Genomic DNA, 16,856 nt, shown 5'->3' with positions numbered 1-16,856 from the left:
TGAGGTCCTACAAAATATGAGGTCCTGTATTCAGCACCATCATGGGGGTGATCATATTGAGTCCTCACAAAATATTTGAGGTAGGGATCACTGGGTCCATGTTTTTAGATGAGGAAACTAAGGCTAAGAAAAGAAAGGGAAAACTTAACCAGAGAATTCTGACTCATGTTTGCTTGGGAGTGAGTCAGGTCTTCCTTTTGTCCAAAGCCCAAAAGTCCAGCTCTCTGTGCCTGTCTGTGCTTTCTAAGTAACTGCCTTTTATCTGTGCTTATCTCTTTTATTCTCCACTTTGCTTCCAAAGTCACATCCATAAGATGTCCCTCCAATCTTATCATTCCCACGCTTTGAACCACAAAAAATAATTCCGTATTATTTAGCAACAATAATTAATAAACGTTTATCAGATAAATGTGTGCCTATGGAATGAACTCCAATTTCTTAGTCTGACATTCAAGGTACTTCACAATCTGATCCCAACCCACTTTTTCTAGATGCTACATCTCCCACTTCTTTTTCCCACCTTTACACCTCATATAAGAACTTTATATTCCAGACCCTGTGGGCGACTTGTCCTTTCCTTTCTGCTTGTTGCATCTTCTCCCAGAATGCCCATTCTTCTCTATGGTCTGGCAAATTCTGTAACTTTTGAGACTTCTTTACATGTTCTCTTTGCAGATTACACCTTACCTATCCCTATATTAGGACATCATGGGTTTTACACACTATACTGTAATAATGGGTAGATTTTCTGTCTCTCCTGCTCCTCATAGGCAAGAATTTGCTTTTACGCATATTATCTTTGCTTCACTCCATGACTCCCTCAGTACTTCCTTCATTGACTGGTAAAGTCTGAGTCAAGTAGCTATTGAATTATGTGGGTGGTGGAAGGAACAGAAGAGGCCCTCCTTCCATCTCCTATTTCCTCTAGGTTTGCCCTCTCCCTCCCATCCTCTTTCTCACTCCTGCCCCATCTCCAGTTGAATGGCAAAGCTACTTGTACCCCAGGCAACAGATCAACACTCAACCACTCAGAAACTAATTCCCCTGCAGGAGCACCAAGAGGTAATAACCTTGGTGGGGGTGGTGGGAAGGTAAGCACAAGGGGCCCGCAAAATTGCTTGAATAGGTATCCCTCTTATCTCTCCAGTTGCCCTCAAGAGTATGTTTTTTTCCCCATTTTTCTGCACACAGCCAGATGAATATCCCCATTTCCCTGCACTCCTCACAACCTTTGACATAATTATCTATGACAAATTGATTTAAAGTGCAGCTGGAGGAAGAGAAACAGGCATGTCTCGCTTGGCCTTCTGGGAGTTGTAGTCGTGCAGTTCCTCTGGCTGCCTGGCTGGCCCTGGAGCTGCGGACTACAGTTCCCAGCCTCTCTAAGTCCCTACCGCACAGGCTCAAAGCTTCAAGCCAGGAGGAGGTGGTTACGCTGTGTCTTTTGTATCCCTTGGCTGGTGTATTTGTACATTTCTCGGGACGTGAAATTGAGAGTGAAAAACATGGCAGATGAGCAAGAAATCATGTGCAAATTAGAAAGCATTAAAGAGATAAGGTAGGTGGCAAGTTGCAGCGTCCTCTAAATCTAATTCTTTCTTGGGGAAGAGGGGTGAGGTACCTATAGAAAATGTCTATTGTTTGGCTACTTGCCTAAGAGCGCCGGAAAGGGGCTCATTCACCACAGACTTCCAGGTGAAGTGAGGATGGGAGGGGGTATGGGGAAGAGTGGAAACAGATTACAAGAGTGAGGGAAAGGGATCGAGCACGACCTCCAGCCAGATGTGGCTGAGAAAACGCAGATGGTGACTTATACCGGGTTGGTCCCAAGATAGTTTTATTCTTCTTGGGATGGGGGTCGTTAGTTGGCATTCACCGAAACATTTTTTCCAAGTACTTGCTGGCTCCAAGGTGTTTTTGATTTCTTGCTCTTTAGAGGTCGAGACTTTACGTCCCCGTCCCCGTCCCCGCAGCCCCCCAGTCTCTGTTCAACTTCAGAACCGGAAACTCAGGGGAGCGTGTTGAGACTGAAGTCTAGTGCGTTGGGCTGGTAGCTGCTGTAAGGGGCTGCCAGGCAGGAGTTGTATAAGAATTCCCATGGGGCTGGGCTGAGAGGATGGCGCGTGATCGGTTTCCTTTCACTAGTTCCACACTTTCTTCTCTCCTGTGGGGCCCTCTGGAGGCTAATGGGAGCAATTAGGACTGAGGATGCAGTTGCCTGGCAGATAGTGGGACCACAACAACCGCTCTGAGCCAGGGAGTTGATAGGCTGGTTGGCGAGGTAGGCGTTGCCAGAGTCAGTGATTGCAGTGATCTGGGAGCAGCTTTGACAAGGTGGTGATGTTATCCTTGCTCAGAACACAATAGCGCTGCCGGTGGGGCGTGTGTGTGTGTGGCGGGGGGGGGGGGGGCGCTGACTGCATGGGCCAGCGCCAGGACTTCCTTCTCCTCCTCTGCAATGCTTGAGCTTCTGCTCTGGATCCAACTTTCATTTTGAGGGTGGCCTGGATGAGGCTTTCTCCCTGAAGGGTTTTCCAAAATCCTGAGGGAAAGGATTGGAGGATGTCAAATGTGTGTGTCTTTAAGAAATAAGCCATTGATCATGACATTTAACCCTTAGAGTGCCTCAGTAAGACCTACACATGGTGGTGAAACACCTTGGTCTCTTCTTCCTCTGGAGGGGGTGCATCTCTCCTTCTGCAAGGGAGGCAAAGAAAGGAAGCTGTCACTTATTGAGCCTGGAGTATGCCAGGCCCTTTGACCTACTTTTGATCATTTTAACACAAGTTCTGTGAGCCACCTACTCCTTTATAGCTGGGAAAATGGAGACTGAAAGAATTTGAGTGACTTTCCCAGAGCTAAACAGCTTGAAAATGGTACACTTTGTCAGTCTTTCTGTAGAGGCCTTCCTCTTCCCAGTATGTCCCAGGAAAAGGCTGGGAAGGAGAGGGTATATTGAAATTTATTTTTCCACAAATGCATCAGGAGACAGGAAGTGCAAAACCTGGTGCAGTAGAATGCCAGGTCTTCTAATGACAATGCAGCTAGTAAGAAAGTTAGGCCTGAAAGTTGAGAGTATAGATTTCTACCCTTAATGGGCTTTAAAGGAACCGTCACCCCATACTCAGAGGACCCAGTGTGAGCAAGGACTTTCATCCACAGTAAAAATAGACTCCTTCCAGTGAAGAACACCTTGAGTACCAGGAGTTTCCACTCCAAACAGTTGAGATAAAATCAGCAGAGACCTAGACAGAAGGCTGAACGCCCACTACTAATCAGCAGCAACAAGAAGCCTCTCCCCAACCTGGATGTCAGGAGAGACCCAGTAGAGAAACTGGACTTCAAACTGCACCCCTTCTATCCAGGAGAGTGTCAGAGGAGGATTGCTAAAACAAAGTATTTTTTAAATATCAAGAGTATCCACTTTTAATCAAAAATCACTCATTATACCAAGATATCAACTTGAATGGGAAGAGAAAATATATGACAATACTGAGATGACACAGATGTTAGAATTATCTGACAAGATTTTAAAGCACCCACCATAAAAATACTTAAATGAGCAATTATTACTCAATTGAAACAAATGGTAAAATAAAAAGTCTCAGTAAATAAATAGAAAGTCTTAAAAGGAAATGTAAAACATAAAAAGAGGAGAGGTACAATGAACACTATTTGGGTGATGTACACATTTATATCCCTGACTCAAGCCATGTAACAAAAACATTTGTATCCCCTTAATATTTTGAAATAAAATAAAAAATAGAGACTGTTCTTTCCCCAATGTAAAAAAATAAAAACAAACCACAAAAAGAAACAAATGATTTTTTTATAAGTGAAAAATACAATCAGAAAAAAATCCCTAAAAACTCAGTAACTCAGTGAATGGACTCAAAAACAAGGTGGAGAAGACAAAAGAAAAAGAACAGATAACTTAAAAATATTAAACAATAGAGTTCACTATGAGGCTAGAACAAAAGCTTTACTATTCATGCTAACGGATTCCCAGAAGGAAAGGAGAAAGAGTGTAGGACTGAAAAGGGACATGAAGAAAAAATGACTAAAAACATCCTAATTTGAGCAAAAAACATAGACCTCCAGATTCAAGAAGTTGAGCAAATACCAACAGGATCAATACAAAGAAATTCACTCCAGGATACATTGTAATCAACATTCTGAAAATGAAAGAAAAGGAAAAAAAATCTTCAAAACAGCCAAGGAGAAACAATTCCTTACCTATACCTAAAAGGAGAAAAAAATTAGGGATTTCTTCTTAGAGACTGATGAGGCCCTAGTGGGAAGTGGCACAGCATTTTTCCAGTAATGAAGGAAAACAAGTGTTAGTTCAAAATTCTTTGCTCAGTGATAATATCCTTAAGTATTAAAGGGATAATCAAAACTTTCTCAGATACAGGAAAATTAAAGGAATTTAGATCTACTGTAAAAGACTGACAAAAGTAAGTTCTGAAAATAGAAAAAATGATAAAAGAAGGAAACTTAGAACACTAAGAAGAAATAACACAGTAAGCAAAAATATGGGTAAATGCAGTAGACTTTTTCTCTTGATGATTGAAGCTAAATTACGTTTGATGATTGAAGGGAAATTTATGAAATTGTTTAATGTCATCTTAAGGTATGTAGGAGGAAATATTTAAGACATTTATATTATAGAAAAAAGAGCATAAAAAATGTAAAAGAGAGGCAAGGTTTCTATACTTCACTCAAGCAGGTAAAATGATTCTGTCAAAAGACCATTGGATAAAAGTATGTATTTAATGTAGTAGTGAGAGCAAACACTAAAAAAGCCATACAAATAAATGCACTCAAAAACTATTATGAATCAAGCAAAACAAAATTTTGAAAATTGTTCAAGTTACCTAGAGGAAGGCAGGGCAAAGAAAACAAACTAAAAACACAGAGAGCAAACAGAAAACAAAAAATAGAAAAGCAGACTTGGCCTTAATGTATCAATAATTATGTTAAATATAAATTGCCTAAATACTATATAAACATAAATCAAAAAAAGTATGAATGGCTATTTTAACATAAAATAGATTCAAAATGAAGAAAATTTCCAGAGACAGAGAGGGACGTTACATAATGAAAAAGGCTCAGTCCACCAAGAAGACAACAATTCCACATGTGTATGTTCCAAAAATGACTAAACCACTTTTAACAAAGGATAAACCACTTGGTTTAAGAATTTAAAATGGATAAAGCACTAAAAATGTATACTTGATGTTCACATATGGACAGGTAAACATATATGGGAGGTGAAAAGAAGGAAGGAACAAACCAAGGGGTTAAAGGGAACTAGAGAAAAAACTAACATTTGTCAAACACCTACCAATTTAAAAGCTCTTACCTTTTTTAGTCTTGAATCTTCCCACTGGAAATCTGTGGAATTACTATCCCCATTTGACAGATAAGGACACTGAAGATTGGAGAGATTAGACAGCCTTTCCATGGTAACACAACTAGGAAAGAAAAAATATGCCTTTCTGTTCACATGGCATGTGCATTTCAATGTCATTAATCACACTTACAAGTGTTGATTATTTGATTTAACATTATTCATGGTCCTTCAGTCACTCTAATCTTAAATTTCTTAAGTTATAAGTTAAAACAGCTTATTTCTGTTAAAAAGATAACGTTCTCTGGGCCAAAGCAACAATGATGATGGCATTATCCACTAACAACCTAATGAAGTCAAGCTAAGAGGTTTACACACACTCAGACACAGTCCCAGAAATATATACATTCAAACCCAGCATTCACATACACCAGTGGCAGAATTTGCAGTGGGAAAGCCTCAGAAGTGGATTTTCTCGTCACCATAGTCCATTCCCTGTTTCTGACTCTAACCACATGCCTACCCCCCTCTTTCCTCCCAACCACAATCACAGTCCTACATTATGCTTCAGATTTCAGTCCCAAATCCCACACTAGTCTATTTTTCTCATGTATTCCTTGGACTCTTAAGTGATAATGAAGAAGCGTGTAGATATGTGGAAAAGGAAAGACTAGAGTGGAACAAAAGAAGGAAGATAGTAAAGAGGGAAAGGGAGGAGAATGATAATGACATAGGGATATTGAGTACATCTACAGTTACGTGAACAGGAGCCCTTCCCCAGTTCCCCAAGAGTAAACCAATATTTTGCTAACAGACACATGCCATCCTTTCGTGCATGTTGCACACACCCATGCCTCATTGCACACATACCCATACTTAAAGAGCTTCCCTCACTCGAAAAAAAGAAAAAAAAAACTCATTTTGGAAGAAGATATTGTGGTGTTAAGTAGATCTTAAAGTTTCATTCTACACGTTCTTTTGTGTAAATTCTTGTACTCTCCTGGCTTCAAATACAGGGTGACCATAAACACACAAACTTTATGGCCACCCTGTATTATCACCTTGGCCAACTCTTATGTTTTCATCTCTTCCCATCACAGTCAAGCTCCTCCCTCTAAACTTCTGGTTTAATGTCATAATTCTCTTCACAGTTACCTCAGTTTGAAAACTGAAAGTCAATGTTGACCACTCTTTCTCTTTTATGACTCACATGCAATTACTTAGCAAATTCTACTGTTTCTACTGTCAACATCTTGTTCAAATCTCTGCCCTGCTCTCCAACTTTGAGCTCATTGATCCATTTCAGGCCTTTGTCATAAGTGCCCTGGATATTTGTAACATTGTATCCATTTCCACCCTGCAGAATTACTTCCATATCTATAGTCTTTCCTTTTTCTACAATGTCATCCTCACTATTATGAGAATTACTCCTAAAGCATGGAATTATGTTATTCCACAAATACATTTTCACTGACTTCCAATTGCATATAACAGCCTTTTGAAATTACAGCCCACCACCCATTATTAACTTGAATTTAGTCAGTTACTAGTAGAATTTTTAATTTTTTAAAACAAGGAATTTTTTGACATACATTGCATATGAAGTGGTAGGTATATTTTGAAAATTAGGTTTCAGTTTTTAATCTGTGTATGTGTATATTTGGTCTTAATGTGAAATTCATTTCTCATGTATTGGAACACAGATTCTCTTGGACCCACATTTGCCCAGCATTGTTACTGTGGCATCTATGCACCTCTTTCCCCACAAATCTGGCTCAGACCCACCAGTCTGATCTTATCTGCTATTTCTTTTCATTCATCCTATTCTTTAACTGTGCAGAGGTTCAAAACTGTTTCATATATAATCATTTCTCCAGACTTTTCCTTGTGAAGAGTCTTCATTTTTCAATACATTTCCCTTATTATGAACCTATAAATACTAGTCATTTTTTAAGGAAGGCCCAGATCGATGCCACCTCTTGTCTAAAACATTCTCATTCCTCCATCCAAATGAATGATTCTCCACCCGCCACTCACAAACTCCAGAGGGAGAGTTCTTGTAACATTCAAGTTATTCAGCCTTATGGTGCACTCTTGAATTGGCATGTGTTTCCTTCCTTCTTTCTTTCATTCAGCCAGTTGCTGTGGCAGCCTCAATAGGCCCCTCTGTCACCTGTTTTGGAGAATATCGACCATAGGATAAAGAATGGAAAGAAGTTGGAATTTGGTATTGAGCTATATGAAAGTCTTCAAAGTGAACTTGTTCTAAGGAACCTGCAGTTCTGACAGTAGCTATGTTCTCAAATGAACAGATAAATATTAATGGAAGAATACTTGGTATGTTGGCAATTTTCTCACCAGCAGGAAAAGCTGGCTCTTTTTTTCATTCAGTGATATTTATAGAGTGTGTATTCTGAGACATACTCAGAGCAACTGACCCCTTAGGATGAATTAGACCTGTACTGAAGGATCTTCCAATCAATGTCAATAGTTCTGATCTGTCCTCTGAGTTCCAGACTCACATATCCAACTGCCTACCTTCTGCTTGTATCAGAGGCATCTCATACAGGCTCCAACAGAATTCTCAACTCTAGCCCCACCACTAAACATTCCCCCTTTCCCATCTCTACCTCAGTAAATGCTACACCATTCTGGAATCTGGAAGTCATTCTTTTCTCTCTCTGTCTTTTTCTCTCCTTCCATCCAAATCAACCAGTACAGTGGTTGTTAAACTTGTATAAGTCTCTACCTGAAGGTCCATTGAGTCATGGATTAATGGGCCCCATCTGCAGGATCTCTGATCCTGTAGATCTGGGATGGTGTCTGAGAATTTGTTTTTATTACAAGTTCTCTGGCAATGCCATTGCTGCTGTTACAGAAACAACACATGGAGAACCACAGCATCACTAAGAGCTGGAGAGTTATACCTATACCAATATAATCTGGAATTGTCCACTTATCATCATCCCCTTAACTCATTAACAAATGTCAGTACATTTAGATTCAATTCCACTAGCAAGTATCTTTTCACTTAATCACCCCATCTTCAAGGCATACATGTTCTAGATGTCCTACTCCTATTTTTGAGTGAGAATTGGAGCTGAGTTATTTCTGAAGCTGAGTGACAGATGAGCCTGCCAAGGTTAACCCCCAAATGGATGAACCTTAGAACCTCTCCTTCTCTATTCACTTCCTATTCCATATTAGGCAGCAAGAAATCATTGGAAAGAAGGGAGTGTTTTTATCTTGGCCCAGGATTCTGTCTGGAGAGGCTATGGTCTCATGTTGTGCTATGTTCTGAAAGTCCCCCCAAATTCATGTGTTGAAACTTAATCCCCATCAAAGTGATATTAATAGGAGAGGCCTTTGTGGAAGTAATTAAGTCAGGAAGTCTCTGCATTCATGAATGGACTCATGCCTCAAAAAAGCACTTGAGGGAACTAGCATAGGCCTTTTTGTACTTCTGTGGTTTCTGCCATATGAGGAAACAGTGTTCTTCCACTTCTGAAAATGAAGCAACAAGGAGAGACATGGATCCTTACCAAACACAGAGCCCGTTGGCACCTTTATCTTGAGCCTCCAGACTGTGAGAAATAAATTTCTGTTTTTGATAAATTAGCCAGTCAATGGTAATGTGCTGTAGAAGCACAGGCTAAGACTGGAACTCAGGAATACTGTTTTAAAAGTTACATAAGACCATGGCCCCAGTGATTGTGGAAACCCTAAGGAAGTATCCTGTGATTTTTCTGGGATTTAGTGGCCACATCAGGTGTGCATTAGCCTCTTTTGAGAACCTTGTTAGGAAATTTTACTTACGCTAGTGAACATTTAATGACTTGGATGATTTCCTCACTTGTCTGGCCAAGCATTCTGCAGATTTCAATTCATGAAGTAATCCAACAATTCTGTGAAAGCCTTCTCTTATAGTCCTACTTACCAGGTGGAATTTCCAACCTTCAAAGAAGTTCCATGAAAATAAATTGATGACTGAACAAGTATGATGACTCACCCTCCTGGCTTTTTCCCCATGGTTTTAAATCCATCACATGATGAAAGTTGCTTGTGAACAGGTTTCTCAACATTGCAATTTATACTTCCTGAATTGGTGATGTTAGGCAAGTCACTTTACTTTTCTCAGCCTCAAATTCTTCATCTGTAAAAATAAAGCTGGAAATACCTGCTTGTATAGTTCTGGTGAGGATTAAATTCAGTATCTTATAAAATGCCTAACAAAGATGCTGAAGCATAGTAAGCACCACAAATCTAATAGGTCTTATCATGAAGTAAAGCTATTATTATTCATATACTTTTCTTAACAATTTATTCCCAGTTCCTAATACTGATAAACTCTTCATAAACATCAACTGAATTAATGAAATCTCTTAATGCATGGTAATGTCTGTCTTTGTCTGAGGTTACTGAAGATGTAATCTGTTCCCTGAATTTACCACCTCATTGCCTTCATATTTTTCATTCTAAATGTACTTAATGAGACCTGCTTATGTTCAAACCCATGATAGGTGATATGAAAGTTAAAGAGATAAATATGGTATAGTGCCAGTGTCTAGAAGGCATTCATGTATATAATTATCTTGACTTCAAAACACTTCATTTATAAATTTGTGTATTTAGAGGACCCAGAGCACCATGGCTGTGTGCTTTGTACTAAGCCTGTTCCAAGTGTAGACCATTGTTTCTTTTTCTCTGAAATAGAGGATGGATTTGGTGGTTGGCTTTGAAATAATATTCTTAGGAACCCTGAGAATTCTGAAAAGTTCATCAGAAGCCACTCTGGTAATCAGGTAAGGGTTAAGACTCTGATAGAGTCAGTTGATGGTTAAGATTTGAAGAGAGATTAAGGATTCTGAGATGCCACTTCCACTTTGCCATAATAATTATGATTTGTTTTAATTTCTGTATTGGATCTCAATTCATTTTATTTGAAGGAAGGGTCTTCTCATCATTCACAGACAGGAACCATCACGTTGCTGGGTACAAGTGCTACTAGCTTAATCAATTATTTTTTATCTGTTAGATTGGTGGAAGTTATAGAGAAGAAAGTTAGTATGTGTGTGTATTCAAGCAGTGGCTGGCATGATGCTCATTGTGTAGATTAGAGAAAGGAAGAGTCTTTTATTTAGATTTAATATTAGCTCACACTGCTCAATTTCTGGACAAAGTATGAAAGGTTCAACATTAGATACTAAGCCTGAAGAGCATAGTGAAGGCAGTCAACCTCAAGCATAGTAAGTCCTCTCATTTTTTTTTTATAATTAAGCCCCTTCTCTTTCCTCCTGGCTACTTTAATCATCTAAGTCACTAAAAATCCATTCCCTCTACACGAGCCTTTGGACACATCATTTATTTTTTTTTGGGAAAAAGTGAGCATGCGTAGAATTTCTTTTCAGCAGGAGTTGTGGGTTTAGATTTAATTCTGGGCATAATAAGAAGCCATTGCAGGATATTAACTGAGTTGTGATTCATATCCCATAAAAATGTACATTTCAAGTGTACCATTCAATCATTTTTAATAAATTTACAGAGTTGAAAAAACATTACCACAATACTATTTTAGAACATTTCCATCATCTATGGACGTGGAAGACATTATTCTTAGCAAAGCATCACAAGAATGGAGAAGCATGAATCCTAGGTACTCAATTTTGATATGAGGACAATTAATGACAATTAAGGTCATGGTGGGGGTGGGGGAAGGGGAGAGCAGAGAGAGAAAGAAGGAGGGAGGGATGGAGAAAGGAAGAGCAAAGGAAGGGAAGGAGGGAGGGGGGTGGGGCCTTGGTGTGTGCCACACCTTTTGGGGACAAGACACGATTGCAAGAGGGATTTTGCCTAAAAAATGCAAACAGTGTAACCTGGTTTATTGTACCCTTAATGAATCCCCAACAATAATAAAAAAAGTACTGTTTTCTCAAGATCTTTAAAGTACGACAGTGGAGCTTTAATAGGGATTACATTAAAATTGTATATTGCTTTGGGTAGTATGGACATTTTAACAATGTTGATTCTTCCCAGCCATGAACATGGTATGTTTTTCCATTTGTTAACATTTTCAGCTGTTTTTTTTCTTAGAGTTTCATAGTTCTCTTTATAGAGATCTTTCACGTCCTTTGTTAGATAAACTCCCAAATATTTCATCTTCTTTGGCACTACCGTGAACGGAATAGAGTCCTTAACTGTTTTTTCAGCTTGACTATTGTTGGTATATATAAAGGCTACCGATTTATGAGTGTTGATTTTGTAACCTGAGACACTGCCGTATTCCTTGATCACTTCTAAGAGTTTTGTAGTACAATCCTTGGTGTTTTCCAGATATACAATCATATCATCTGTGAAGAGCGAAAGTTTGATCTCTTCTGACCCTATATGGATACCCTTGATCTCCTTTTATTCCCTAATTGCAATGGCTAAAACTTCCATCACAGTGTTAAAGAGCAGTGGAGACAATGGGGAGCCTTGTGTGGTTCCTGATCTGAGTGGAAATGATTTCAATTTAACTCCATTCAATACAATATTGGCTGTGGGTTTGCTATAGATGGCTTCTATCAGTTTAAGAAATGTCCCTTCTATATCAATTTTCTTAAGTGTTCTGATCATGAAGGGATGCTGGATATTATCAAAAGCTTTTTCTGCATCAATAGAAAGAATCATATGGTCTTTGTTTTTTTAGTTTCTTTATGTGCTGAATTATACTTATAGATTTACGTATATTGAACCAGCCGTGAGACCCTGGGATAAAACCGACTTGGTCATGATGTATAGTTTGTTTGATGTGTTCCTGGATTCTGTTTGTTAGGACCTTGTTGAATATTTTTGCATCTATATTCATTAGTGATATTGGTTTATAATTTTCTTTTCTTGTTGGGTCTTTTTATGGTTTGGGGATCAGGGTGATGTTTGCTTCATAGAACATGTTGGGTAGTCTTCTTCTTTTTCTGTATTTTGGAACAGGTTGAGTAATATAGGTACTAGTTCCTCTTTAAAGTTTTGGTAGAATTCTGACATGAAGCCATCTGGTCCCGGGCTTTCCTTTTTAGAGAGATTTTGTATGGTTGATGCTATTTCAGAACTTGATATTGGCCTGTTCAACATTTCAACTTGATTATGGCTAAGTCTTGGAAGGTGACGTGCTTCCAAGTATTGGTCAATTTCCTTCACATTTTTATATTTTTGAGAATAAAGTTTCTTGTAATATTCATTAAGGATTTTTTTAATTTTTGAGTAGTCTGTTGTTATTTCATCTTTGTCGTTTCTGATTTATGAGATTAGAGATTTTACTCTTTTTTTTCCTGGTTAGGTTAGCCAAAGGTTTATCTATTTTATTGACCTTTTCAAAAAACAAACTTTTTGATTTATTGATTGGTTGTATAATTCTTTTGTTTTCAATTTTATTTAATTCTGCTCTAATTTTGGTTATTTCCTTTCTTCTACTGGGTTTGGGGTTGGAATGTTCTTCCTTTTCCAGTTGCTTGAGATGTCCCATTAAGTTGTTAACTTCCTCTCTTTCCGTTCTCTTGAGGAAGGCTTGCAGTGCTATAAATTTCCCTCTTAGGACCGCCTTTGCGGTATCCCAGAGTTTCTGATAATTCGTGTCTTCCTTGTCATTTTGTTCCACAAATTTGGCAATTTCCTTCTTAATCTCATCTCTGACCCAGCTATCATTCAGCATAAGGTTATTTAAATTCCATGTTTTGGTATGAGTATGCAGATTCCTGTTGTTACTGAGTTCAACTTTTATTCCATGGTGGTCCGAGAAGATGCAAGGAATAATTTCTATTCCTTTAAATTTACTGAGGTTAGACTTGTGACCTAAGATGCGATAGATTTTGGAGTATGTTCTGTGGGCTGATGAGAAGTATGTGTATTCAGTTTTGTTGGGATGAAATGTTCTGAAGATGTCTGCTAAATCCAAATGTTGGATATTTAGGTTTAAATCTAAAATTTCTTTGCTCAGCTTCTTATTGGAGGATCTATCTAACACTGCCAAAGGAGTGTTGAAATTTTCAACTAATATGGAGGTAGAGGAAACCAAATTGCTCATGTTTGTTAGAGTTTCTCTTATCAAATGAGGCACTTTCTGGTTGGGTCCATAAATATTAATAATTGAAATCTCGTCATATTGAGTATTACCCTAACAAATATGAAGTGATCATTCTTATCCTTCCTTACTTTTCCTGGTTTAAAGCCTATTGTGTCTGCTAATAGAATTGCAACACCTGCTTTTTCTGATTACCCTTTGCCTGAAATATGGACGACCTTCTTTCACCCTGAGTCTATATTTATCTTTTAATGTAAGATGTGACTTTTCTATGCAGCAAATGTCTGGCCTGAGTTTTCATATGCAGTCTGCTAACCTGTGCCTCTTTAGAGGACAGTTTAAGCTGTTCACATTAATGGTGAATATTGATAAGTCTGGTAAAATTTTGGGTATTGAGTTTTTCAGAAGTTCAGTGGACATTTTTAATCCTTTCGCCACTGTGGAAGTTGGAGTTTGATCAAAAGTTTCTGAGTGAGTTTACTTTTTTGGTAGAGGATTGGGTTGGTCATTATGGAGGATAGGTCTGACAATGTCCTGAAGACTGGTTTGGTTATGACAAATTGCTTCAACATATGAATGTCATTAAAGTATTTAATTTCTCCATCATAAATGAAACTCAGTTTAGCTGGATACAGCATCCGGGGTTGAATGTTATTTTGCTTTAGGAGATTAAAAGTTGTTGGCCACCCTCTTCTGGGTTGAAAAATTTCAGTAGAGAGATCTGCAGTCATTCTAATATTCTTCCCTTTGTATGTAATGGATTTCGTACGTCTGGCAGCTTTCAGAATTTTCTCCTTTATATTAACTTTAGTGAAGTTAATTATGATGTGCCTGGGGGTTGTCATATTCTGATTGAGTCATGCTGGGGTTCTGAAACTTTCTGCTATCTTTATTTCAGAATCTCTTGGCATGTCTGTATAAGTCTCTTTCATAATTTCATGGAGAAGGGCCTCTGTGCCTTGCGAGGCCACTGCATCACTTTCAGGGATTCCAATGAGGCGGATATTAGCCTTCTTCGAATTATCCCAGAGCTCTCTGAGAGAATGATCCGTTTTTGCTCTCCATTTCTTTTCCTCTTTGAGAGGTTGGGAGTGTTCAAAAGCTTTGTCTTCAATGTCATAAATCCTTTCTTCTGCTTGCTCCACTCTTTCACTGAGGGATTCTACTGTATTTTTCACATCTTTGAGAGCTACAAATTCTTGCTTCAGTGTGTCAAAATCTTTGGTGGTTTTGTCTTTAAATTCGTTAAATTCTTCAGACAACTTTTGAATTTCTCTCCTAATTTCTAATTCTGATTTGTGAATTGTTCCTCGAATTTCTAATTGGAAATCTTCCTCCATTCTATGAATCTTGTTTGCAATCCAAATTCTGAATTTGATTTCTGACATCTCAGCCAGCTGTTTATGAATGGGATCTTTAGTTACATCTGCCATATCTTTCCTTGGGGTGGGTTGATCTATTCAGGTATTCATGTTACCAGAGTTTTTCCACTGATTCTGCCCCATGATTATTTTACACCATTTGACTTTTCCTCTGGAACATTGTCATGGACCCATACAGTGCTACGTATGCGAAACTGGGAACCTGTTTGGTGTGGTGGGGCTAAGTGTCTCTGTCTTGTTTTCAGCTAGTCTCTGTCCAACCCTAGTGAAATAGTTACTCTGAGTTGAAGTCTCAGCTGTGGAGCAATACCAGCAATTAAGTCACCCTGCCCCCCACGGGCAACAATTGGAAAAGGAAAATCAAACACTGCTACAACCACACACCCAGGGCACCACTTGGATAGTCCTCAGGTGATTGACTCAGTTAAAAAGGTCCAAATCAATTGTCTCAGTCAGCACCTGTCTCAGGTGGGAGAGTTTAAAAGGTCTCTGGCAACTGGAACACAGGGTTCTGCTGAAAACTACGATATGACTTGCTCTGGTGCTCCGTGAAGTCAGGAGGACCCACCCAGCAAATAGATTAGTCTATAAGGTTAATGCCTCCTTCCTCACCTTGCAACTGTGTCACACCCAGTCACTGATAGCCCCACAGGGCTGTAACCCAGTTGCCTCTAATGAGCAGAGACTCCAGGTGTTTGCACCTGCCTGAATCAGAAGGAAATCTATATCTGCTCAGCCAGGCCACTGCTCTCTGCCTCTATCCAGCAGGGGGAGATGAGGCCTGAAAATCTCAGGTGCTTGAGGGAGGCTGGGGGGTGTTAACTCAGTTCTAGTCCCACCCCTGATTGATGTTACTGACAGAACAGAACAACTTTGTGGGAATTTGTTTCTGTCCCTGCTAAATTTTCCTGCAGAAGAGAAGCTGTTTTGAGTTCCCAGAACCTGCACCTCAGGCCCTGTCTTTGCTCCTGCAGGTTTGTATTCCCAGCATGGTTAGCTGTCATTTCTAGCCTCCTGCCTTCCTTTGTCTATAGGCTGACAATCCCCTGATGGCTGAGTGCATCTTAGGCTCATGAAAGTGGTCCTCTGTGTCAGCCTCACCCTAGGGATTTCCTGGCTCTGCGCGTGTCTATTGTAGTCCCCACGCTCCACCAGCAGGTACCGCCTCAGGCAAACCCTTTACTCATGGGGCCTGCGTTTCCATCCCAGATCTGTTCCACAGTGGTTGCCACCTGAGAAGATGCCTGGCCTCCTCTGGTTGCCCAGGGAGACAGGTTGTGTGGCTTTGGAATACCTGGGAGTGAGCCCTATTGTTACCAAAAACGGCTGCTACACTGCACCTCAGGGAACCTCCACTCCAGCGTGGTTCCCTCTCAGACAACTGTCCTCTCCTCACTCCCATGCTGCAGAATCAGCACTGACCAGCTGCAGTCCAGGCCCTGTCCACACCCCTCGAGAAATCACCCAAGAATCTGGACTCCTGGGGTACAGGACTCCAGACCTAAGAGTGAGAGTGGAGGGGAGTGCTGGGAGCTCAGAATTGCAGGCAGAGAATATATACAGTTTTATACAGTTTTATGCCTGGCAGGAGAATGTCATGGCAGCCTAGTAGGGTAGGTAGGTCGTTTTTAGAGGGTCTCTCCCATGGAGTGTGGTGGGAGGACCTTTGAACTCTGTTCATTTGTTTGTGGGGCACTCTGAGCTGTTTTTATGGGGGAGGGGATTCCCATCCAGTTGGTGATGGATTTTGTACCTTTTGTTTGTATCCTTGGTGTCACAGTTGCCTCAGCAGGGTTGATGGGCGTTCTTCAACCTTCTCTCTTGGTCCAGCTCTAATCCACCATGTTTGTAGCTAAATTTCTGTCCTTTAGCTCTCCTTCTGGATGGGAGCCTCTGTGGAAAGCTATTCACTATTTCATCCTTTGGACGAAACCTCAAGTGAATGCCAGAAACAATCCACACAGTTTCCGAAAGAAGACAGCTGTCCCTCATTTTGGAGTCCAAAAAGTTGTGCACTCTCATCCAATATCTTCAGTGGATCCTGCCATCTGATGTCCTCAGTGGA

General features: G+C 39.8%; 1 protein-coding gene across 2 annotated transcripts in view; it reads left to right on the top strand.

Moving 5' to 3' along the window:
* The first annotated feature begins 1,384 nt into the window (after positions 1 to 1,384).
* Positions 1,385 to 16,856, top strand: part of ZC4H2 (zinc finger C4H2-type containing) — a 107,967-nt gene continuing 92,495 nt past the window's right edge. For both annotated transcript variants that reach the window (XM_053580128.1, XM_053580126.1), the window contains exon 1: positions 1,385 to 1,558. In XM_053580128.1, the coding sequence (XP_053436103.1) occupies positions 1,506 to 1,558 (53 nt within the window). In that variant the 5' untranslated portion in view covers positions 1,385 to 1,505. The remainder of the gene's footprint in view (positions 1,559 to 16,856) is intronic.

The sequence above is a fragment of the Nycticebus coucang genome, chromosome X, assembly GCF_027406575.1.
Source record: "Nycticebus coucang isolate mNycCou1 chromosome X, mNycCou1.pri, whole genome shotgun sequence".
In the NCBI taxonomy this organism is placed as follows: Eukaryota; Metazoa; Chordata; class Mammalia; order Primates; family Lorisidae; genus Nycticebus; species Nycticebus coucang.
This window is presented reverse-complemented; position numbering and strand designations above follow the sequence as displayed.